Raw genomic sequence first — 26,160 nt, 5'->3', positions numbered from 1 at the left:
GGATCGACTGAAAATCTAGATTTTCATAATATGGATACTTTCAAGGATATTATCCTTGTGTATCCGAAAATAAAGCCACTCCTTTTTACGTAATACTGAAGATTTACGCAAACTGTTGGCAACATTGAATTTGCAGTTTTTTTCAAACTTACTTACCGTAAATCGGAACGGATATACAGTTTGATGACAAGACGCGAGTACATTTTGTTTTCCTTCTACAATACTGTGTTTTTCTGTGTATTCTATTTCTATTGCTTTAAAGTTGCTTTTTCAAACATCGAACACAGTGTGTACGTGTGAATTTCAAGCAAAATAACTTGAAAATATTCCTGATTGCCGTCGTCGTACCCATGATCTATTTCGTTTTATTTTAAATTAAAAACGTTTAAATAATAACTTTTGAGTTAAAATAGTTTATTATAGATGTTGTGAAACAAAATAAGTGTTACAATTTTAGTATGGAATATCATTATTCCGACCTTTGTATGCCGACGGATCATCTGCTTACTGGTTTGTATACATTTTTCAATGATAATCATTTTATTTATGAAGTATTTATCTGATGATTACATTTAACTCGTTTATTTTGTACTCGAGTCAACTTTGACTAGAATATTGCTTACTGATTCTTTTGTTAAATTATTTGTTGGATAAGTAAACAACTATTTTCTAAGATCATTCCTGTTGCCCAAAGATTAGATAGAATCTTTACAAAAGTTTGATGAGTATCTAAGTATAGTTAACAAGGAAATGTTGAATAAAATTTTTCCATGGGTTCAATGCAGATCATTCTAAAATATTTAGCTAACTGACCAGAAGTACTATGCTTACTGTTTTATTTAAAAATGTTTGATTACTTTATTTTTCTTAAATAAATGCATTACCTCTTAGGCTATTTATTGATTACAAACAATAAAAATATTATTGTTCTTTGAAAGGCTGTGAGAAAGTCGGTACAGAGCACTAAAATATTTTTATCGTTTGTAATCAATAAATATATGTAATCAATATATACCTTTTAAGTGCTGAACCCAATATAACCATTTTTTTGAACATTTACATATATCTTGTAATGATTCCTATCTTGCCAAATGATATCAACAAGTAATCCTTTTCATAAAAATAAAAGGAAAATGATATATATCTTATCAGTTATTCTGGGTAAAACTTACCCCAATTAGTCTAATATATATCCATCTATCTTGTTTCAATATAATGTAAAAAATAATTCAATGAGTCATATCTATCATCTGTTTAATGACCGCTTATTGTAAGATAATACTTGAGGAATGGATTCTAGAATAATACCTTATTCTAGCTATGAACTTTTTTTCTTTCAAATCTCCATGTTCCAAAAAGATAATAGGAAAAAAATTTAACTGTAAATAAAGAGGCCACGTCCGTTTATTTCAATATCTAAATCGGATGAAAAAAGAGGTTGCATTCTAAATAAAGTTCCTGCCTTTATGTCACATCTTATGTCTCAGGGCCCTATACTGCAGACTATGCTCCGCAATACTTACCACCGAAACAAGCTGCGGAGTATGAGGTCCGAGCAAGTGTGCTGGTCGACGGCGGTGACAGGTTTGGAGTGTCGGCTGTGGTCTTCGATAAGTATGAAGAACTTATATGGATGGGGAACCAGGGAGTAAGTAATGCTACAATAGTTAATTTGGATAATGTTTTAAAAGTATTATTAAGCTTTTGGATGCAGGTCGCCTCCAACAGGTATCTGTGGAGATCTAAGGGGGAGGCCTATGTTCAGCAGTGGACGTCCTATGGCTGAGATGATGATGATTAAGCTTTTGAAGAAGTAAAAATCTTCATTTAATTACATACAGACGTTCTTCTCATAAAGCATATGAAAAGCATATAAGATGTTTTTATTATGCTTCACATCTAAGGTTATTTACATAAAAGACTACATCAAATTGCAGCAAAAATTACTGGATCACAATTTTTTGTGCATGATTAAATGATTAATATCAATAATTATCATATAAGTAATGTCAATAAGGGACTGATTCAGAAGGTAAGTACTCCTTGATACGGCGCGTATTGTGAGGAGGTTTCTGTCTCTGGGACCCTAACAACCGGTACCTTGGACCCTGTGCCCAATATTGGTGGCCGTCTATTTTTTTTATATTTTTAAATGTATTTTTTATGTCAATAATTTTGGACAAATATTTTTAGAAGTAAACTTTAATTTTATCCAACTTCTAGGGTCACGTAACATCATACTACGGTCCAGGCATGCAAAAGTACACGTCATTCCAAGTGCATGAGTCTGAAGAAGTGAGGGACATCATAACTGTTGAACAAGGCATTTTTGCTCTCACCAAGACTTCTTTACGCCATCAAATACGACGGGGAATTCCAAAACGGACTTTCAAGTAAGTTTCTACGAATTTGAGGGCACTTTGATACTTCTTCTCAGGTTTATAAACTTGCAAGAAAAAAGCATGTAAACTGTAAAATGTAGGGATCAATAACTTCAGAGAAAATGTAATTTAGAGTCAAGAGATTGAGAGTCAATCAGTAGTAGTAAGTTGTAGAAGTATATTTAACCACATATGAAACAACAGCCAAATCGATCACACTGGACGCCCTCTATACCATCTAGGGAATATATCTTGGCATATTTTGAAAAAACACCTGTTTTATTGACTCCCCTGGGGTCCAGTAGATTTAAGTGGGATCCATTGGAGTCCTTGTTTTAAAAATATTGTTTTTAACAGATCGCCCAATATGACGGACATGCAGTGCATCTTCCAAGTGAGTTCTACAAAGCTGATGATGGGCGGCCATCAAGACAAACTCATTGATCTGGATCTCAACAAAATGGCTGAGACGGCTATTGTAAGTATTTTAATATAGTACGTCATTTGCCTAGCCTTTTCCCAAATATGTTGGGGTTGGTTCCCTGTCTAACCGGTTGCAGCTGTTTTTTTAGAAAGAGCGACTTTATATTTGACCTCCTCATCCCTGTTACTCTGGCAACCAAATACCCCCTGGGAAGACTGCTTGTCAAACTTTCTGGCTCCTGACTATCTGTAACGACTGCTAAAGACGTTTGACAGCCGGGACCCACCAGTTTAGCATGCCTTCCGAAAATGGAGGAAATCGTGCTTTCCGAAAACCGAAGAAATTATCATGACCGGATGGTCTCCCATCCACGGACCGACCAAGCTTTGCTTATCCTTGATTGATCGACTCGTGCGACTGCTATTTAAACGCACAATTATTTCTATCAAAACCCCTCAAAATCTCCTCTTTCAGCCAATCCAAGAGGAGGGTTGCGCAGTTCTCCGAAGCGGCGGCGGTTCTCTAGTCGCATGCGGCAGTGCCAACGGCATGGTAGCGCTCCGAGACATACGGACACCGAACGCAGCTGAACATACCTTTAGAGCCCATTCCGCTTGCTTGTCCGACCTGGATATGCAAGGAGACCTGCTCATAACTTGTGGATTTACTCAGTCGTATGTACCTACTGCTGTTTTGTTTTTTGATTGTTTTACATAAATTTGTCCTCTGTCTGTTGTGTTGAAAGTGTTATTTCTCGGAACTGCTGTGGGACATTATGTGTGCAGTAGTAGGAATTGTGGTCATGGTAATCTTCTTGTGACGTCATAGCTTATTCTCTTTATCTTATTTCTTGTATACAGTCCTATGAACGCCGATATGTACTCCCTTATTTACTACTTTTATGTACTTCCTTATATAATCTTATGTTCTCCCCCTTTGTACTTCCTTTATGTATTTTCTTTGGTTACCTCGGGATATAAATTCCGGATAAGATAATGTGCATGAACATTTACACACAAGTTGAGATAAAACATCAATACATATTTCTGTTATTTCCGTAGCGTGGGCATGGCAGTAGCGGAGCCCTACGTGTTAGTGTGGGACGTGCGCAGTCTCCGCGGTGCTTCAGGCTCGGGCGCGTGGTCACTGCCCACGGTGTCGCCGCCATTACTACTACACTTCGTACCCGCTTTCTCTGGACGGGCTGTGGCATTGTCCGGCGATGGACACGTGGCCTTACTTCATGTTAACGCGCCTAATGCTGCTGAACAGTCCACTTTTCAGGTGAGATTTGGTTATTTAACTTTTAAATAAAAGATAAAAATGGTATTCAGAATAGGGTGAAAATCAGCACTTTTTGAAGGTCAAATATACAAAAGCGCCCGCCTTTCACCACTGCATATGTGTTTTTGCTGGGAAGAAGAAGTGGTGGGACAAACTTCCCAATTATTTCTAAATACCTAGTCTTATTTTTTTTTTACGAAAACTTTTAGCTAGTCACATTTAGTCTGTTCAGATTTTAATTACCAATAAATCAAATTCAAAAGGGGCTAGACCTAAAAATACAAACTTAGGTACCTACTTATAGGGCACGCCACCATCGTGGCGGTAAGTCCCCTCTTTGAGGAGTGGCTCGGGAGGAGTCACGGCGCCCTCACGTACCGCATGACGCAGGTCCTCACCGGACACGGTTGTTTCGGGAGGTACCTGCACCGCATCGGTCGTGAGGAGGCGCCCGGGTGTCACCATTGTGCGGACAGCCCCGAGGACACGGTGGACCACACAGTCCAGGTGTGCCCCGCATGGGAAGGGCACCGCCGGGTCCTCGTCGAGGCTTTGGACGGCGGCGACCTCTCGCGTCCGGCCCTGGTTCAGGCCATGGTCCGGGGCGAGAGGGAATGGGATGCCGTCGCCTCCTTCTGCGAAGCGGTCATGCTCGAGAAGGAGGAGGCGGAACGCCAGAGAGTCCGCACCTCTCATCCCGGCCGCCGCGCTGGACCAGGTAGACACCATGGGCGCCGGGTGTCGCGAGATGACTCCCGGCCACCGTAGGCGTGGGTCTGTGGGCGGTGAGTTCGGGTGGCTCATCGTCCCTCTGTCTTCCTAGACGACAGACCCGTGTCGACGGCGCGCGTTGTTCCACGCGCTCCTCAAAGAGACGTCAGCAACCCCAGCGGGGCCCAGCAGGGCCAAGGCCTGCCGGGGCTGCGGGTTGTTCGAAAGAGATACCGCGGCCCTGGTACATAAAAGGCCTATGACGGAACACGACGATTTTAGTCAGTAAGAGTCTGACACTCCCTCACCGCTGCTAACCCACAGCGGGAGGGGTCATTTGATGATTTTACGTCGATAAAAAAAAAAAAAAAAAAAAAAAAGGTACCTACTTATAGGCCGCTATGTAAAAATTATGCACAGAATTGAATCTGCATTGATACCTTTTCTTTGTTGGTTTTAGTTTAATTTCGTAAAACAAAGACAACCTTCTAGAATTTCTGTCTATTATTACTTTTTTATTTATTTAAACTATAAGTAGATATATGTACATAGTAAAAACTTGCTGTACTTTCAGGTGGACACTCAAAGTTCATTGTGCAGCGTAATGGACGTATCTTCTACGAGTCAGGCGTTAGTGTTCGGCGACCAAGCGGGACATCTGCATTTGTTCTCACCGCAGCACAACCATGAACCGGTTTTCAATAACTTTTCAAGGTGATAATAATAATTTTTTTAATGTAATTATATTATAGTACTTCTTGGTGATAGGTTTGAATTGTGTGCCTTGACTTTAAATTAAATTAAAATGTTTCTACACTGTTGATGAGTTCTTAAACGACTAATTTAGATATTTAATTCTAGTTTTAATTCATAAAAAAAGTAAAAAGTAAAGTCGTGGTGGCCTAGAAGTCGTGGTGGCCTAGTGGGTAAAGGACCAATCTCTCAAGTATGAGGGCGCGGGTTCGATCCCAGGTCAGGCAAGTACCAATGCAACTTTTCTAAGTCTGTATGTACTTTCTAAGTATATCTTAGACACCATTGGCTGTGTTTCGGATGGCACGTTAAACTGTAGGTCCCGGCTGTCATTGAACATCCTTGGCAGTCGTTACGGGTAGTCAGAAGCCAGTAAGTCTGACACCAGTCTAACCAAGGGGTATCGGGTTGCCCGGGTAACTGGGTTGAGGAGGTCAGATAGGCAGTCGCTTCTTGTAAAGCACTGGTACTCAGCTGAATCCGGTTAGACTGGAAGCCGACCCCAACATGATTGGGAAAAAGGCTCGGAGGATGATGAATTCTAGTTTTAATTGTAAAAATTTATTATTTTAATTCTAGTATGTAGTTTACACCATATTTGTACGTCTCACCATAGACAGAACATAGCGCACTATTTTAATTTTAGAAAGAAAGAAAGAAAAACCATTTATTAACGCAAGATCTACATTACATTTTAAGATCTACATTTTATTTTTACCTATGTTTTACAAATAATAAATACTTTGACTTTGACGAGTAATGGCATGACTTCTACTGTTGGACAATAGTCCCCAGGCCGGCGAACAATTTTTTTTTTGATACATATACATTTAAGGCTTTGTGAGTGCCTTCCTTACGATGAGTCCGACAAACTTTTCGAATGCGCAAATTTTGGTGCCGCTGCGTTTTTTAATGCTTGACTCCTGAAATTGTCGATATGACGTCACTATGGCTCTTCGTACATACACATTTCATCTTTTGAGATTCGTTTAATAAAGTTAACTAGAGAATGGTGGTCAACTTGTCCGATAAAGATCGTGCTGCGTTTGGAGTGTCCACCATCCTGAAAATGTCGATATGACGTCACTATGACTCTTCGTACATACCTGTTTCATTTTTTGAGATTCGTTTAACAAAGTTAACTAGAAAATGGTGGTCAACTTGTCCGATAAAGATCGTGCTGCGTTTGGAGTGTCCACCATCCTGAAAATGTCGGTATGACGTCACTACGACTCTTCGTACATACCTGTTTCATTTTTTGAGATTTGTTTAATAAAGTTAACTAGAAAATTGTGGTAAGCTTGTCCGACAAAGATCATGCTGCATATGGAGTGTCCACCGTCCGGAAAATATAGATATATTTTAAGATTTGGTATAAAGTACTGACAATTGGTGTGAAGTATGTTAATAGTAAATGTTGCATTTAGAAAGTCGTTTCGAATGATATATGTATCATTACTACAGGAGGGATTTATTAACTTGAAAACACCTATCGATAAAATAATCTTATATAAGCTCTAGCTTCTGAAATACTAACAATTCGCCGAAGTTTTTTTAATATGAAATGTTGCATTTAAAAACGTCTTTTGAATGATGTATAACTCATTACTAGAAATGGGATTTATTTAATTGAAAACATCTATCAATAATTATAATTTTAAATAAGCTCTAGCTTCTAAACTACTAACAATTTATCGGAAGTATGTTAACACGAAATGTTTCATTTGGAAAGGTTTTTCAAATAATATATAATTTGTTACTAAAGAAGTAATGGATTAGCTTGACAGAACCTACCGATAATATATTCTTAGAAAAGCTCTAGCTTTTAAAGTACTAACAATTTGTCGGAGTTATGCTAATACAACCTTGCGCTTAAAAAGATCTTTTGATTGAAATATGGCTCATAACTTCAAGTGAGATGTTATTCCTTATAGCCCGGTCAAAATAGACATAAAAGTAGTGGTCAAATAACAAAAATTCCCACAGAGCTGATTTTTGGTGGAGAGCTAGATTAGATCATTATAAATAAAATACTAAAAGTCCCCATCGATCCCATGTGTGCGTCAAAAGTTATTCGAGGTCAAATGTCAAAATTTTTGGTTTTTTGTGTTTTTTTCGAAAACGGTAAGTTTTATCAAAAAAATACATCAGACCAAAATTGTAGATTATAAAATTTTCTACAAAAATTGCATTAACAGTTTTCTCCTAAATGTTACCATTCCTGAGATATCGCGCTTCAAAGAGTCACACTACACATGATATGTACATATGAGCCACGTATATACGAGGGCTGCCTTTTAAGTTGTGTCGTTTGAAATAAATGTAGACATTTAATAGGTTAATAACATTTATTGTTTATCAAAGAATTCTCCGCGATATTTAATGCACTTTTGCATGCCTTTAAACCAGTTCTTGAAACATTTATTCCATTCTGAAGTGGGGGTAGTCACAATGGCCGATTTGTGTGAGTCAACAGCTTTTTCAGGTGTGCTGCAACGTTGACCACGAAGACTTTGCTTAATTTTGGGCAATGTAAAATAATCGTTATGCCCACGGGTCTATGTCACGGTATGTCATGTTGGTCTGCGAGAATTAACTGCCGCTTAGCCTCGATATTATCTTGGGTCATGGCGGGTTTTGAACTACCTTCACGTGCCTTGTCACTGAGGCTAGAGTACCCACGTTGAAATCCTAAATATCGACGTACTGCAGTCCTAAGGCAAGTTTCTGCATCACAGACACAGAAACTTAACTTTTCAAAGCGCTGAAGTCGCGACAATCCCCTTTTAAAGTTGTAGAAAATTATCGTACGCAAATTTTCCTTCGACATTTCCATTTTTACAACCGACTTTACACCTTTAAGTGGGCGATACAATAAAATTACATTAAAAAAAATAAAAAACATATTTTATACAACATATCGATTTAAAAGATTATTTTGTTTTCGAATTCTAAATTCAAAAAGATGATAATGGCATATGTTTTTTTTAATAATCGCGGGAAGTTGGCAAACGACACGACATAAAGGCACTTAAGCTAAGTATAAATTGTTAGCTGCCAGTTATTACATATAGGGCTACAGAAACGAGCGACCATAGACGCCTCTGCTTGGATGATTGTTTTCCAAACGTCATTGTGACATGTGATTGTTTAAGCGGGAATAATTTTCATATTTGAAAAATACTTTGTTATGTCCTTCTGTTTCCTAAAAAGACAGTAATAATAGTAATAGTGTTATTTGATAACTTGAAAAATGTCTCAGTTTTGTTTTATTTGCAATAAACTTTTAACTGAAAATAAAACTGTTGTGGTTCATCGTGGAATGCCAAATTTAATCGAGGCTAGTGTCGCGAGAGGTGATGAGTTTACTGAGTTTTTAAGAAATGAAAAATCCGTCATAATACACGTGGATTGCAGAAAATCATATACCCGGAAAACTTCAATCGCTGTAGTAAAAAGACAACGTGAAGAGGAAAAGGCTAGTATTTCAAAAATAAGTCCACCTCGTACTAGAACGCGAGTAAGTGAATCTTTTTGTTTTAAAAATTACTGTTTATTTTGTGGTAATGAAGCCAATGAAGAAACTGAGAAGAAGAAAGCACAGCATCTTCGAAAAAAAATTTATAACGTAACTACATTCAATTTCAAAGAATCCCTGTTGAAATTAGTCAAAGATCGTTCTGATGATGTTTCAAAGGCTGTTTTTGCACGTATTAATTTCGAGTACGATTTAATCGCTGCTGAAGCAAAATACCATGACAGTTGTTATAAATTTTTCTTAAAACCTACTACTGGTGGTAAAATTGGCCGTCCACAAGATGAAAGTATAAACTCTGCGATGGAGAAAATTTTTCAATTCATAGAAACGAGTGATGATTGCCAGTTTTCGTTGGATGAATTAAAGAATGTTTGTCAAGATATAGCTTTAGATGACAGAGTTATAAAAATGCGACTGAAATTGAAGTATGGTAGTAGAATTATTATTACAGAGAAGCCAGGAACATTAACATTTATTTGTTTTATTGACAATTACCAAGATACTTTAAGTCAAGTCTGGTCTAATAAAAAACACTTGAATGAAAAAGACAAGCGGTTTAAAACTTTGGAAGCTGCGGCAGCAATCATTCTTGAAGATATTCAATCTTGCGTTTTCGATAATACTATGTACCCCCCACCAGGTAGAATGTTCGAGAATATAAATAACGATATTCCCGAATCATTGTCATATTTTTTGGAAAAAGTCATTTTAAAAAACAAGCGCCATAATTTAGATCATCTAAAGTTAGTTTGTACGAATATTAGCCACTGCATCATGACTGCTGTTCGACCTAGAACCTTTAAATCTAAACTACAGCTTGGTCTTTCAGTTTTTTTTCATCGGCGATTTGGTTCGAAACGTCTCATACAAATTTTCTCGTCTTTTGGTTTATGTGCATCTTACAGCGAAACAATGAACTATGAATCAGCAGCAGTTTTCAGTCGTCCACTTCATATTTTACCACCAGAAACAGGCACATTCATTCAATACGTTGCAGATAATGCTGATATTAATGTAAATACCTTGGACGGCAATGATACGCTTCATATAATGGGAATTATCCAAATTGTGACTCCCAAAGATTCAGTATTACAGGAGAACCCGCTGCCGCGAGTAACCGAAGTTCTTTCAGCAAAAGACTTTGCAGCAAAGGCTCATGTACCTATACAAGCCTATCAAAACACTGGCGCGGTTGGGTACAGCAAAATAAATGTTCAAAATTTTGATTACGAAAGTGAATCTAAAGTAACCTTTTTAAAAAAAGTTGATGTGACATGGTTCTATGGCAAATACAAAAAAATCGATCTACCTGGTTGGAATGGTTACATTGAATGCGCGACAAATAAGATTATAGATTTTTCTAAGTCAAAAATTTCATTTTTGCCATTTATTCATCAACCAGCAAATAATTACGACACAATATACACGACTTTACTTTGTGCTGTAGAGAATGCTAAACGCTATAACCACGAAGTATGTATAATTACTTTTGATCAACCTCTGTATGCGAAAGCTCGCGAGATTGTATCTGCTGCACCTGAAGAATCTGAAGTATCCAAAATTATAGTAAGACTAGGAGGATTTCATTTGCTTATGTCATTTTTTGGAGCAATCGGTTATATCATGCAAGGAAGCGGTCTAAAGGAAGTACTCGCTGAAGTTTATGCAACTAAGTCTTTAGAGAAAATGCTTAGTGGCCATGCTTATGCGAGAGCAGTTCGAGCGCATACAATACTTCAACTTACTTTAGCATTAAAAATATTAAAAGATCTCGCTATTGAAGATGTCATGGATGCAAATCTTATTATTACCATTGAAAGTATCCTAAATAATACTCTTTCATACTATGACATTGAAGAAGATGAGGAAATATGTAGAAAATTACTTGATCAGTTTAATGACAAATTAATTGAATATCAGAAACGAGGGCCAACTGCACAATTATGGGTACAATACTTTCGGATGGTGTCCATTGCAAAGGACTTTATAAGAGCAGAACGTATGGGAGATTGGCAAGCACATTTGAACTGCGTTAAAGAAATGCTGCCTTATTTCCATGCATCTGGGCATTTACCTTATGCCAAATCTGCGCACTTGTACTTACAAGACATGCTTCAATTGAAAGAGGTAATGGATCCCGGTGTTTATCAAAAGTTTACAGAGGGATATTTTACTGTTCGACGTTCTGATAAACTTTATTGTGGAACTCCAACAGATATGGTTATTGAACAGTCGCTGATGAAATCCATGAAAACCGATGGGGGCATTTCTCGAGGACGTAGTACGAAAGAAAGTGTGATAAGTAAATGGGTTTACGGAATGCATGCAATGAATACTGTATGTGAGGGTTTGGAAGTTCTTGCTAATGTTCATATGGATACAACAGATCAGCATGTAGATGCAAGTGATTCGCGACGTAAAAAAGATGCTAAAGATATTAAAATACTGTTTGACTGGTTTTTATCACATGAACCTTTTCCTAAATTAAATAAAATCGTATCTATTGCGTCTGGAGTTGTTGGTGACGATAAGATTAATTGCCACAAAGCTCGTGAAGTTGGGATTGCTTCAATGTCTAAAATGACAGGGAAAACATTTAATAATATAAAATTAAAACGCTCTCAAAAAGTACTCCCTCTTTTAGCCGTGAGTAGCACCGTGAAAATTCACGAAGAAGAAGTACCTATAGACCCTGTATTATTATTTCAACGCATGAGTATCACTAAAGATTTTGAGGATGAGATTGAAAATTTTTTTGAGTATGAATTAGCTCCTTATCCCTTATCACTATTCGATGCAGCTGGAATGCGTAAAACAACAAAGTCAGCAATTTACGATTGTTTTCAACCAGTCAATACTGAGGTTAATTTTACAAACGCTACTTACATTATTGATGGAGGATACCTACTACACCACGTTGTGTGGGATCGAGATGAAACCTTTAGCGTGATCTTTGATAAATATGTTCAGTATCTACGCAGACATTATGGGCATACAGTGACGGTAGTATTTGACGGCTACAGTGACTCTACAAAGAATATTAAAGCTTCAGAACAACGTCGTCGAACTGCAAAAATATCATCGAGTTCTGAGATTATCTTCGATGAATTTATGACAGTTCCTGGTAATCAACATCAATTTTTCGCTAACAGTAATAATAAATCTCGTTTCATTTCCATGTTAAGTGACAAATTAAGAGCTGCGAATTTTGCTGTGAAACAAGCTCAAAATGACGCAGATGTGCTCATAATCGAAACAGCAATAGAAAAATTAAATGCAACAAACACAATAATTGTAGTCGGTGAAGATGTTGATTTATTAGTATTACTTACTGCAAGGACTCCAATAGATAAAATTATTTATTTTCTGAAACCTGGAAGGGCTCAAAAGCAATCAGAAATCTATTCTTCAAAAAGTTTAACTGCTTATCCCAAATGCCAAAACTATATTTTATTTTTACATGCGATAACCGGCTGCGACACATCGTCGGCAATGTACAGAAGGGGCAAAACGTCAGTATTCAAATTATTCGAAAAAGAAGATTTGACTGACTGCGCCAAAGTATTTACAGAAAATGATTCCAAGCCTGAAACAATAATTGCGAAAGGAATTCGCTTTCTTCTTGCGGTTTATGGAGCTCCCAAAAAAATTACTTGCATTAATAAATACCGGTACTTAACTTTTGTAAAACATACGCGAAAAAACAAACAAGTACAACTATCATGTCTTCCTCCAACATCGGAATCTGCTATTCAACACTTAAATCGAGTATACTATCAGGTGCAAACATGGCTAGGCAATCAACTAAATCCAGAAGACTGGGGTTGGAAATTGATACATAATACCCTGGAACCTATTAAAACTTTACTCCCACCTGCTCCAGAAAAACTCCTGAACACTATTTTTTGCAATTGCAAAAAAGATTGTAGTGTCAAATGTGGCTGTAAAAAAGTCGGGTTGCTATGTTCTCCAGCTTGTACCAATTGCCGAGGTCAGTCTTGCTCAAATGTCCAGTTAATAGAGGAAGATTCCTGCGATTTTAATGAAGAGACCAATGAATAAACCACATTATGACAAGGAGCGACTGCCTATCTGACCTCCTCAACCCAGTTACCCGGGCAACCAAATACCTACTGGCTTCTGACTACCCATAACGATTGTTATGGATGTTCAATGACAGCCAGAACCTATAGTTTAACGTGCCATCAGAAACACAGTCATTGGTGTCCAAGATATGCTTAGAAAGTACATACAAACTTAGAAAAGTCGCATTGGTACTTGTCTGACGTGGAATCGAACCCACTCATACTTGAGAGGTTGGTTCTTTACCCACTAGGCCACCACGAGTTTTTTTATGAATCTGATAAATATAAAACAATCACAATAATAGTTAACCCAATAGTTAATATCAATAATGACATCATATTAGAACGTGACGGCAATTATTCCCTTAAACTATCCTAAAATTGTCATGACAGTTAGTGGAGTAGGCCTACAGGGGAAACCACGGTAAAAAAAACGCGCCGAGTACACTACCTCACAGGTGGCGTGGAAATGTGTGCATGTCATGTATGGCATATACTTTGAAGCGCGATATCTCAGGAATGGTAACATTTAGGAGAAAACTGTTAATGCAATTTTTGTAGAAAATTTTATAATCTACAATTTTGGTCTGATGTATTTTTTTGATAAAACTTACCGTTTTCGAAAAAAACACAAAAAACCAAAAATTTTGACATTTGACCTCGAATAACTTTTGACGCACACATGGGATCGATGGGGACTTTTAGTATTTTATTTATAATGATCTAATCTAGCTCTCCACCAAAAATCAGCTCTGTGGGAATTTTTGTTATTTCAAATGTCTATTTTGACCGGGCTATTAACACAATGTAAAGTATCAATAATATGCCTTAGGTCAGTTGTCTTCCAAAATACTAAGAATCGGTAAGTGGTATGTTAAGACGGAATATAGCGCTTAAAAAGATCTTTCGATTGACATATGGTTCATACCTAGAGGTGGGACATTATTCCCTAACATAGTAAAACCTATCGATAATACGCCTTATTTGGGCTATATCTTCTAAAATACTAAGAATTGATAAGTGGTATGTTGAGACAAAATGTTGCACTTAAAAAGACCTTTTGATTGATATATAGTCCATTAATAGATGTGGAATATTATTCCTTAACATAATATAAACTATCAACAATACGTCTTAGTCAGGCTATTTTTTCTAAAATAGTAATTAAAATTGGTAAGTAGTATGCCAATTTAATATACTTAAATAATGCACGTGAATATTTAAGTCAGAAATTGACAAAAAGAATAAACTTCTTCCAATTGTAATATTTTTTTCTCATTTTCTTGTCGAACTGACTATTTGCCTCACTACATTTGTCGGACAAGTCGATATTTGCAATAAGAATAGTATTATCTATCATTGTTGTATTTGACCGACATGTATGTATGGGGAGACACAGTGACGTCATATCGACATGTTTCGGATGGTGGACACTCCAAACGCAGCATGATCTTTATCGGACAAGTTGACCACAATTGTCTAGTTAACTTTATTAAACAAACCTCAAAATATGAAACGTGTATGTACGAAGAGTCGTAGTGACGTCATACCGACATTTTCAGAATGGTGGACACTCCAAACGCAGCACAATCTTTATCGGACAAGTTGACCACCATTCTCTAGTTAACTTTATTAAACGAATCTCAAAAAATGAAACGTGTATGTACGAAGAGCCATAGTGACGTCATATCGACAATTTCAGGAGTCAAGCATTAAAAAACGCAGCGGCACCAAAATTTGCGCATTCGAAAAGTTTGTCGGACTCATCGTAAGGAAGACACTCACAAAGTCTTAAATGTATATGTATCAAAAAAAAATTTGTTCGCCGGCCTGGGGACTACAACCTTCTACATAAAAAATAGGGCAGATTAAAATAATTTATATTCATCAATGTTCTTTAATAAATTCATACTGACTTTAAATGTAATTAAATACGAGGATGGATCAAAATGTTCGACGATTCAAAAATTTCGCTGAAATGCGCGAGAATTCCACAAGAATACAAGCGATTTTTAGCACCATAAATGTCATACTGCTATGTTGTCAAAATTCCCTTACATTCCTTAATCAAAATCATCAAAATTCCCTTTGTAGTTTCCGTATGCCCGGTTTCTTGTAACATAAGTAGTAATTTATCCGTAAGCAAACAAACAAGTTTAATATTTTATGTTTCCAGGGCTACAGAGTTTGCGGACCAAGTGGTAGGTCTCCCGTACGTGGGTCTGAGCGACACAAGCTTCCAGTTCGCGACGGTGCCGCTGCCGCCGCTGTCGTCAGGCAACAGGTGGTTCAACGAACTGCCGCAGGAGTTCTTTAAGAAGATTTATAGGTATTTATATGGTTTTAATCTGCTTAAAATAATTTTCATCCATCCATTAATATTTGAGGTTTCTTTAATGCTACCCTTGACATGTTTATGCTAGCTGCATAGAAATACAGTGCTTTATAAAAGATTAAATTACTATGTGAAACCTCATGATAAATAGGGGTATGGCAAACTAAGCACGTCATTCAATGTTTATTATTACTGTGACTGTCTTGTTTGAATGTCATTCCACACATAAAGCCTATGCACAGCTTGAAACATCTAATTCTACATTATATACAGATGATAGCTTGTGAAAAAAAAAACATTGATTACACAGAAAACCAAAGCCGATCGACCCCGAAGTACTGAAATCCATGAAAATGCAAGGCCCCATTGGATACGCGCCGAATCCTCGAACGTTTAAAAGGAATCAGGTAACCATTACCATCGTATAGCATTCCTATTGACAACAAAAAAAGGTTAGTAAAAATATTTAAAAAATATTTTTAATGCTAATTTATCACGAAATAATAATCGAACATTTAGCAATTTTCATTCATCGAGGAACACTTTTATTTGTTAAAAAAAAAATATTATTCTGCTACTTACAGATGCCGTACATAGAAGATAATTTCGAAGATTTGCACGCAGCAAGACAGAACGAAAATAAATATGTTGCTCAGCCAATACCCAAGCATTATCAAAAGGTACAATAATCAGTTATTAAATATTGCCATCTGAGTGTTAGAAGAGTGTCAACGTTTTATGCTATGTAAGTGTTCCGTAAATGCTCAATGGAATAAGTGTTTTTCAGTCTTTGGTGTTCAAGAGTGATTACCAAGTGTAATTTAACTGCATATACTCTGCACAATTATCGTGTTATAATGTTCTAAGTGAAAACAAAACTGACTAAAACAGATCATCCATATAGATTTATTTATAGTGTCCAATATTGACAACTGTATTCGTTAATTCTTTCATGTTGTATAGACAGCTCCATGTATTATATTATTTGTATTTATACGTATTGTTCTGCTAAAATTAATTAAAATATAATGTATAATTTCAGCTAGATATACGCTACAATAAACACGGTCCGAACGAAGAGTTAGAGAAGTGTAATAAAACAGGTCTTCCAGGATTAGAAACTACGTTGCCTAATTCATATTGTAATTCTATGTTGCAGGTAATTTATAAATTATTATTTTTTCATATGGAAATACCTATGCTGACTATGCGATAATTTATCTATCAGCGATTTAGTAAATTATTGTTTTAATTGTAAACATATCACATATCGTAAGTATAGAATGCGAATCGAAATCGATCATATGTAGAGGACAAACATTAATAAGATCCAATTTTTTCAGGTTTTATATTACACATTGCCGGTAAAGGCGACCCTCTTAGCACATACATGTGCCAAAGAATTTTGTCTCAGTTGCGAATTGGGTATGTACTATTTTATTCATTTATATGATAACTGTTTAAAATAAATAATAATGAGAGATTACATCTTATTGAAGTTAGTAAAATTCATTAATTACCTTTATAATTTAGTTTCGGCCAATTTAAGTGATTTGAATATCATATACGACGGTATATAATATGACGGTGGCACGACATATAATCATAACCCTCAGTATTCTTAGGGTGTGTCCACATCTGGCGAATGCGCCGCGAATGCGCAGCACGCGAGCCGATCGCGAGCTGTCTGCGAGCTGCGCGCGTGCATTTTTGTTCGTGCGCCGCTTCTGCGCCGCCCGCGCTTGCTCGCGCGCGACCTAAGCGCCGCACGCGAGCGGCGCGCAGGCGGCGCGCGACGTCTGCCATCTTCGATAGTACTGAGCCAATATACGGAACTGTAAGGGCGAGAACTGATTGCGCGCAGATCGCGCGCCGCTCGCGCGCTCTATACGAGCCTTGCGTGAGTTGCGCTAAAGACAAGCACCGAACTATTGCAGTGACTGCACGCTGCTGCGCATTCGCGGCGCATTCGCCAGATGTGGACACACCCTAAGAATACTGAGGGTTATGATTATATGTTGTGCCAATTTTGATTGCCATTAATTTTGATTGCGATAATCATCATAAACAGATTTTAATCACAAGCTATCGATATCGATAACTCAGAAATCGAGCCTGTACACTTCCTTATATTTAACTAAAATAATAAACTCTTCAAACATTTCAGGGTTCCTTTTCAGGATGTTAGACACGTCCGGCGGGGCGCCGTGTCAGGCGAACAATTTCCTCCGCGCCTTCCGAACGGTACCTGAAGCTGCGGCCTTAGGGCTTATACTGCCGGATCGCGGGGCAGATTCTAGAGTCGATTTAGTGGCTTTAATACAGGTAAATGTCTTTGATTTTTGGAAAAGTTTTTGCTTTATGGGCAAAATTGTATTTTGACTCTATTTATATTAAATATTAAACTTTAAAAGTATTGATTTCATGCACGTATGCATGCATAATATCTTTAGTCATATTGAGACACCCCGTGGGCTTATATGTATTGACAACTGCTCTAAAGTTAACCGTTAATCAATTTTTACCCTAAATATCAACCTATAAAAGTGCATTTCCAAAACACAAAAAGCCAATTAAAGATTTTAGTCCATTCCCACAGAGTTGGAACCGCTTCATACTCCATCAAATTCACTACGAAATACTCGAGACCCGGAAAAAGGAGAAAGCTCTACTAGTTAACAGTCCGCCTAAGCCCGTTCGTATTCCTAACATGAACGTGAAAGTGAGGCCGGTACCTCAGATGAATGGACAATATACTGAAGAGTATCAGTATACGGAGTTAGAGTTCTTGGGACCGGCTACTGAGTTTGAATGTCAAGAGGAGTTGAGGGAAGATGGGTGGACGGCTAGGGAAGATGGTGAGTTGAAACCTGTTTAGTTTTTGTTAAATATTTTTTGAAGTTTTTGTCACTTATGAAAAATGTATTCAGTGTAGTCTGTTACATCATAAGACAGATTTTTTTTTTAATGAGTTCACATTGTTCCATAATTTTAATAAAACTTTTATGTCAAACTCCAGTAGCTATCTTATTTGGGACGCCAGATTATGGAGGTGGGTATAAAACTAAATTATTAAGTACATATTTTTTGACGTTTATGTGATTTACATTAGCACTCAATTTGAGCAGGCACTTAACTAAATATGAACAATCTTGATAGTGACTTTTATACAAAATAACATAAAACTCCCGCTCTTAAAATGATTCAATTTACTATGCAACTGTTATTAATGTATTTACCTAGATTTTTAGCCGTCATTTTATTTGTAATCTTAACCAAAATACTCTACTCTGGTTTCCGAACTCGCCAGGAGCAGGTGACGCGGATAATGTACCGGTAGACAACCATGAGTTGTCGAACAGCCAGCAAGCCGATAGGGAGGAGTCAGAGATATCACAGCTGTTCGCTATTGGCCGACACCAGCTCAATAGGTGCCTGAAGTGTAATAAAGAGGTGGGTTTTGATAGGAAAACTTGGATATAACGGTAATTTCTGTAGTTACATGGTAAAAGTTTATAACATTGTTCGAGCGACGTTCATTAAAAAAATAAACTTTTCACCCTGGCTAAATACGGGCCAAGGCAACCCAATTTTATTCGTAATATTGATTTTATTATGATGCCACTATCTTTACAAGCTTTTATTACTTTTTAACTCTATAAAAACCCCTAGTATCCAATCATTAAATCAATACGTGGTAGACGTAGCTTCTTTGTCGGTACAAGCACAACATTATTCAAGTTTCCCAATACTTTATTTCTATTGATTTATATATTGCAAGTGCGCAATTTGATAGTGCTAGCGTAGCGTAACCTGCCACTCCAAGTTGCGAAGCCACAAAAAGGGATCCTAGACTTCGTTCTTATTTATTTATTTATAACACTTAATTTTTTACGGAATATTTTTCAATCTAACAGCTTTAGGCGTATTGTTGAAGTTTTTGATGATTTCATATACTCCTGTTTTGACAGGAGGGTCGCGAGTCAGTAGTGCTAGCCTGTGCCCTGCAGTACCCGGGCGCAGTACGCGAGGGGCCGGAGCCCCGCGGCGGCTTCCTGGAGCTGGTGCGGGCGTCGCTGGCGGCCCGCCGCAGCACTCCCGCCTGGTGCGAACACTGCTCTAGGTTCACTCCTACTGTGCAGAGAGGGAGGATTGTTAGGTGAGGAATATATTATACTTGGATTTTTTGTAGTTTTTTTTACAGGAAATATTTTGACCGCAATCTCATCCGATGGTACGAATTGGTCGAAGATCAGTTCTAGTTAAAAACATATAAGAGGTTGCCTTTGCAATAAGAGCTACCTACCTAGTCTTTTCACAAGTATGTTGGGGTGGGCTTGCAGTATAATTGGCGTCTTGAACCTCTTGAACCCCTTACCCCTGTTAAGACTGGTTGACATACTTTCTGGCTTTTGACTACCTGCAACGACTGACTACCAAAGACAGCTTGGACCCACTAATTTAATGTGCCTTCAAAAACACGGAGGAAGTCATCCTAATTTAGACCGCGCCAACTGTTGCTTAACCTTATAATCGATCGACCCATGCACTTCTTGCTGAACGTCTAGCATGTTGTTACCTTTTAAAAATGATGTTTTTGAATTACAGATTACCACCAATATTAGCAATAAATTGTGGTGGTGCTACTGTAAGAGAAAAAGCTTACTGGGCAAAAGGTGCACAAAAGGAAATGGTGAGAAGCGTTCACATTAAATATTTTCAAAGTATTCTATTTTTAATTATTTTTTTAATAGTGTTTATTGAATAACTGCTACAAAATAATGTTTTGTGGAAATGGCAGGCGGAATAAATAAATATTATTCTAATAATGTTGTAGCCGGAGCCCAAAAGAGGTGGTGGAGGCAAGCCGTGTCGATACGGACTGCACTGTGCGAGACCGGGGTGCCACTTCAAACATCCTGATAGGTATTTATTATGTCTCATAGTGGAAAAATATATACTTACGCGGTCGAATTGAGATCAATTTTTTCAGGAGGTCGGTTAAAATGGTACAATAGTAAATGTTGAAATCACGTGCGGATTTACGAACTTTAAGAATGTATCGAAGTTTCAAACGGATAATATTTGATAGGCGTGACATGTGACTCTTGGTTTTCATACAAGCTGTTGATTTGCATCCGTGCCATATTCAAGGAGGTAATTATGCTAATGATTCTCGACCCAAATCAATAAAAAAATTGGTACGTAATTTTTTTTCTTTAATTTTTTTTCGGAATTCCGTAAATGTCATCTAGCCTTATTTAAACTTGGCGCGTATGTTACTGGCATTAAACCCGTGCTGCACCCTCACACAAACGCAAACACAAAGCATACGCAACGATCACTCATAAATTTCATTCATAAAATGGGATTACTTCGGAAATGTCACGACATTACAATGACAAAAAAAGCAGTGCATATTAGCTATTTCCCATCTACTGTAATTCCAATCGATTATTTACGTATTGTATGTCCTCCTCCTGAACTATGGCACAAATGCAAATCAACACCTTGTATAAACTAATGCTACTTGTTTATTTTATACGGTGCAAAAAATAAGTGCAAGTAAAATGTAGGTTCGCAGTTCGAAAAAAATAGTGCGGGGATTATTTATCGATGGATGACTATGGTCGATTTCATTTCAGAGCCAGTCCTTGTACGTATACGAGAAGAAATAATTCGGGGTATTTTTATCGATATGTAGTTGTAACCTGTACATTTCAGACCGAGTCCACAAGCGGGTTCATCGAAGAGTCCAACGCAAGAATCGAACTGTGTACTTCCCCAACAGCTACTTATAAGACTGCAATCCGATGGTGACGTTGTTATTAATGATAAGGTAAGACATACACAAATATTCTGAGTCTTATATCAATAACTAGAGAACCGCCCGGCTTCGCACGGGTGCAATGCTGATACTAAATACACTACAGAAAAAAAACTCCACTATAATGAATGTTATTTTTCAACCTTCCTCTTCAATCACTCTATCTATATATTTTATTTCTATAGATTTACATACCATGCATAGGGATATAGGGACAGAGAATGCGACATTGTTTTATACTATGAAGTGATTACTTATATTTATAACTAGCCGTTTTCCCGCGGTTTCACCCGCGTCCCGTGGTAACTACTGCCCTTACAGGGATAAAATATAGCCTATGTTACTCGTGGATAATGTAGCTTTCGAATGGTGAAAGAATTTTTAAAAACGGTCCAGTAGTTTTTGAGCCTATTCATTACAACCAAACAAACAAACAAAGTTTTCCTCTTTATAATATTAGTATAGATGGTGAAAAGAAGAATAACTACTGCTGTTGCGAATTTCAGGTGAAATCGCGGTAAAGAACTAGTACCTACTCTTGATATTTTAGAGTACTAGTTTCAAATACATATTTTATATACCTATCTTTCGTACAAACGATTCACTAGAGCTAAACTACTTTAGCAAAAACATTTCTGGCAGCGGTGGGATTCGAACCCACGCCTCCGAAGAGACTGGTGCCTTAAACCAGCGCCTTAGACCGCTCGGCCACGCTACCCTGTGCCAGTGTCCCCAAAATATACCATCAGCAATTAATGATACTTTGGGATATATTTAAATGTTTCTGGGCGTATGTAGGAAATAAAAAATAGCCTAATCATTTATTTAATTGTTTGGTAGTCTGGGTAAAGTTGTGTGTATATTATTGATTCTTTAAAAATTAATTTTACAAAATGAGATAATACTAAAAATGTACACTTCTAAAAAACATCATAATGCTACAAAATTTATAATATTCGTAAACCATGCTTCTTATGATTACTTCGATCATTAATATACCAGTCGAATGCCATTAAATAATAAAAAAAACCATACATAGATAAGCTTTTTCAAAATCCATCCCGTAATTTTTTCGTGAAAAAAGAACTCCCACGCACGCACACATACAAACATGCGCATTTATAATATTAGTAGAATTTTTATACGACCATATACTTAATATGTTTTCCAGGTGGAATCCCCAGAACCGCACACTCCGAACAACAGACCAGATAAACACAAGAAGAAGAACGTAACAACACAATCTGAGGAGGAATACACATTGTCGGCCGCCGTAGTGTGCGTGGAGGACAACCCGAAGAACTTGGTCGCGTACATACAGACCGCGGCCAAGGACGTCGAGCCTGTGTGGTATCTGTTCAACGATCTCAGGTGAGGAAAAAAATCTTATGAAAAGGAAAACTTTCAATAAGACATACTTAGTACTGTGAACCCTAATATTAAACATAACAACAGTGACCATTTTCATGATTGCAACTAGGGCCAAAGAATTAGACCCATTCTTCATCAAGCGGAGTAGAGCCGAGAAGGCTTTAATTAAACAACCATTAAAATTAGACGAGATATTTGAATAACGGAATTCTATTGGTCGTTTTAGATCTCTGCTCCTCTCCACTCTGGTGAACCAGGTTTTTCTTTTGAGGTGGGAAATCATCAAATGACTTAGTGGTCCATTGGTGGAACAGCGCGAGGGAGTTTCAGACCACCCATTTTGGGGCCGCAGTAACTCTTTCAAACCCCGCGGCACCCGACAGTAGATTCTAGGCCCCAACGTAATTTTCCCAGTATCAAAACTATGCCTGCAATTTACTAACTCCATTACCTCGGCAGCATTGTCCCGGTGCCGGCGGACGAGGTGGTGCAGTTCGGCGCGTGGTGGAAGACTCCGTGCGTGCTGTTCTACACCGCCGCCAGCGCCCGCCACCAGCCCGCCTCATAGCCGGGGCTCTTGTATGGACCTTATAGCCATGGGTGAGTTATTCTTCCATTTAACCGACTTAGCAAAAAGGATGTTCTCAATTCAGATACCCTGTTTACTATTTTATTTGGGGTTGGTATCATGTTTTCTTATTCGTTCCGTACTGTGTGAAGTTAAGCTCAGAAAATCCATCGATCTTTATTTTCGGACATGCTCCCTCTCCATCCATAGTCATACTTAATAACTTAGTCATGTTAGTTTTGCCCCTCTTCATTGCATGACCATTATGAAAATCGTTTGCCTCTCATATTTTCTGTAACTGGTGATACTTTAATGTAATTACGGGTGAGTGATTGTAAAACTGTTATTGGCCATAGTGGCTAGCCGGTGGTAACTAGTATTTTCATGAAAATGTTTGCTACTTTATCTAAAATGAGTTTTCATCTAAGGCTTGTTTCTTAAAAAAATATACTTCAAAATGGCTTAACCCTGCAAGATTTCACAATTCCCGATATTTATGACATCTTTCATAATATTCTTACAATTTCCAGTGCTATAATAGGTCCATACGTAATGAGCGAGATGTACTACCCAGTACCGACGCAGGCGCACTACAATTACGTTCAATAAAACTATAATAAAAAACAGTTCCATTAATATAAGCTCAAGAAACGTTCGGCGGCACAAAATTATGTGAACAAATGTACGAACTGAAATCTATGATAGTATGTGTAAATTGTCGCGATTTTAGCTAATTAGTCCTGCAGAACCATTAAAAAGGCGTAAGTATGGATTTATAGGACTCTAGAATTTGGGGGTATTGGCATATATCCTACTGATTTGATGGAGTCCTTAACCCGTTGTATGTCGGAGAGCAGATATACGCGAGACACAATTGATTTTCTATTGTTTCATTATTAGACATACAACCGGTTTATAGTACTTTAGTTCGAGAATATTCTAAGCTATGTTTCTTTCATATTTAATTTATTTATTTCAAGTTTTTTTTGTTGCTAAAATTAAGCTCTACGTACTTACGCCTTTTTAGTACTGTTGGAACGAAATATTATGTAAAATCTATTTAGTTACGAAATAAAAAAGTTTTTATATTCATGCAGATTCTACTCATATGAAAGGCGGCTGTCTTATCTCAAAACTTGTTGATTATTACACGTACAGCCTTATTTTTAGGATAGTGCGATCCTGAAATAAGCATTTTCAAAATCATTAAAAAAAAAATTGGTGTACTTTTTATACCATGTTAAATTATTTGGATTTCAATAAATATACTATATATTTGCTTGCATGCTAAATACTATTTATGATGTGAAAATTAATGATCATGTTATTTAAAATTATTTCGGCGCATAACAGATCTTCGCTACTAAAAATAAGTTGTATGTTTTACATCGCAGTTGTATTTAGCTACAAACGCGATAATATGTGCCTAAATGCTTATTAAATACGGAAATATGTATTCCTCGTTGCCTAATAATGTGTAATCTACCTCAAAACGTATTCCGTTCCTATAGAAATATCGATATTCTTCAAGTTTTGAGATTCGATGGCTGTAGTGTGTATTTTTATAAATGTAATGTGAAGTTTAGTAAAGGATAACAAGAGATGAGATTTCTATTGACTCGAGATTGTTCTAGATTATTAGTAGGTAAATGAATGATGTTGTAACTGATTGTCTTGATTTGTTTGTTGTCCCACCTCATTGGTTATTTTGTAAGGACGATTTCAGATTTTGAGGTCAAAATCGAGGTTTGAAACCGCTCTAAATCATTGGGTGCGCATACGCGAGTAATGCAAAACAATAGTTGGATCGATTTTTTTTTCTTTACACGGCTTTTCATTAATATTCATTGCTTATTTTAAGCTACGGTTACCTTTTTTTATCAGTTTTTTTTTCCAAAAAATTGACCTAAAATTTAAAGTTAAATCATCTCTTATAATGTACACAGAACACATTGTTTTGCGTTTGTTCACAATATTGTAATATTTTACTCAGTATGATTTGTATAGATGTAAGAATTTATTTATTTTGGTTGTGATATTACAAGTAAATTAGCGAATTACAAAATTTTGTCTCTTCCACTAAATGATACGTCCATTGAACAGAGCAATAAGAATCTAGACTACACGCGAGCAAGCCATATGCATAAAGGCGTATCTGTATTTTGCATCAATGTTAGTTACGCCCTTTTCCTTGACGGTAGAACATTTCCCATTTGGCAGAAATCATACAATATGGCTGACTTAAGTTATCTTCTTACAAATCCATGTTTAGAACAAATTTAAATTTTGTGTTGCGATTCCTGATTTTTAAGGAATCCATAGTTGTAGCTAACGGTAATGCTCTTGATAGTCTAGAAAAAAAATGTCAAATATATCCCCACCCCTTCAGTAATATATCTTCCTCCAAACGAGTTTATATCTTGTGTTGTTCGGTGAAAGCGACTGACTGAAAAGTTTATTATTCGTTTAAACGGAGTCGAGAGATTAGTCATTATGTTATTTAATATGAATGCGGTAGTGCGGTTAATATGTTGCATGAGATAAAGATGTTATTTTGTAACTCTGTGCAAGCTTTTGTGCACAAGTAGACTTGTGTTTACTTGCACAAGAAGCTTGCTGGTGCCTGTGCACAAGACTAGCTAAGGCTATGAAAATGTCGATTTCAAACATGACTTTAAATGTTGCTTTGAAACACTGCGATTATTTGTGCAGTAACGTCTTCTATTTTTTTAAGCTGTTGAGTGTGTTTTGAAAGCGTAATTTATCGCAAAGCTAAATAATTGCATCAGTGACCGCAGTGTTGTCTCAGCTCTATTTCAACTGAAAACAATTCCGCTTGTACCTACACGGTGGCTGGTTTTTAATAAAACGAATGTTAAAGCA

At 37.1% G+C, this 26,160-nt stretch overlaps 1 protein-coding gene and 1 non-coding gene across 5 annotated transcripts; one reads left to right on the top strand and one right to left on the bottom strand.

The window, feature by feature from the left end:
* The first annotated feature begins 254 nt into the window (after positions 1 to 254).
* Positions 255 to 26,160, top strand: LOC124637468 (PAN2-PAN3 deadenylation complex catalytic subunit PAN2). 4 transcript variants are annotated; one of them, XM_047173969.1, is made up of 23 exons: positions 255 to 510; positions 1,488 to 1,648; positions 2,224 to 2,393; positions 2,739 to 2,859; positions 3,280 to 3,479; positions 3,867 to 4,089; positions 5,375 to 5,514; positions 15,353 to 15,505; positions 15,822 to 15,918; positions 16,096 to 16,191; positions 16,554 to 16,670; positions 16,855 to 16,936; positions 17,679 to 17,836; positions 18,111 to 18,369; positions 18,531 to 18,563; positions 18,822 to 18,964; positions 19,483 to 19,670; positions 20,120 to 20,204; positions 20,349 to 20,437; positions 21,236 to 21,350; positions 22,510 to 22,709; positions 23,169 to 23,309; positions 23,808 to 26,160. In XM_047173969.1, the coding sequence occupies exons 1-22, from the start codon at positions 459 to 461 to the stop codon at positions 23,275 to 23,277; spliced, it is 2,991 nt and encodes a 996-aa protein (XP_047029925.1). In that variant the 5' UTR covers positions 255 to 458; the 3' UTR covers positions 23,278 to 23,309; positions 23,808 to 26,160. The 4 variants fall into 4 exon arrangements, with proteins under 4 accessions (XP_047029925.1, XP_047029927.1, XP_047029929.1 ...); XM_047173971.1 differs by having other exon boundaries at positions 256 to 510; positions 18,828 to 18,964; XM_047173973.1 differs by lacking the exon at positions 18,531 to 18,563 and having other exon boundaries at positions 257 to 510; positions 18,828 to 18,964.
* On the bottom strand, positions 21,975 to 22,056 carry Trnal-aag. Its single transcript has one exon. It is a non-coding gene; the product is annotated as a tRNA-Leu (tRNA).

The sequence above is a fragment of the Helicoverpa zea genome, chromosome 16 (genome assembly GCF_022581195.2).
Source record: "Helicoverpa zea isolate HzStark_Cry1AcR chromosome 16, ilHelZeax1.1, whole genome shotgun sequence".
Classification (NCBI taxonomy): Eukaryota; Metazoa; Arthropoda; class Insecta; order Lepidoptera; family Noctuidae; genus Helicoverpa; species Helicoverpa zea.
The sequence above is the reverse complement of the archived record's forward strand: the minus strand, read 5'-3'. Positions and strand labels throughout refer to the sequence as shown.

Bases quoted from the DNA above. Each gene is read 5' to 3' on its own strand.
- LOC124637468 (XM_047173969.1), top strand. From the start codon at position 459: ATGGAATATCATTATTCCGACCTTTGTATGCCGACGGATCATCTGCTT. The intron at 2,860-3,279 runs GTAAGTATTTTA...CTCCTCTTTCAG, and splicing joins AAATGGCTGAGACGGCTATT to CCAATCCAAGAGGAGGGTTG. The intron at 15,506-15,821 runs GTATTTATATGG...TTGATTACACAG, and splicing joins TTCTTTAAGAAGATTTATAG to AAAACCAAAGCCGATCGACC.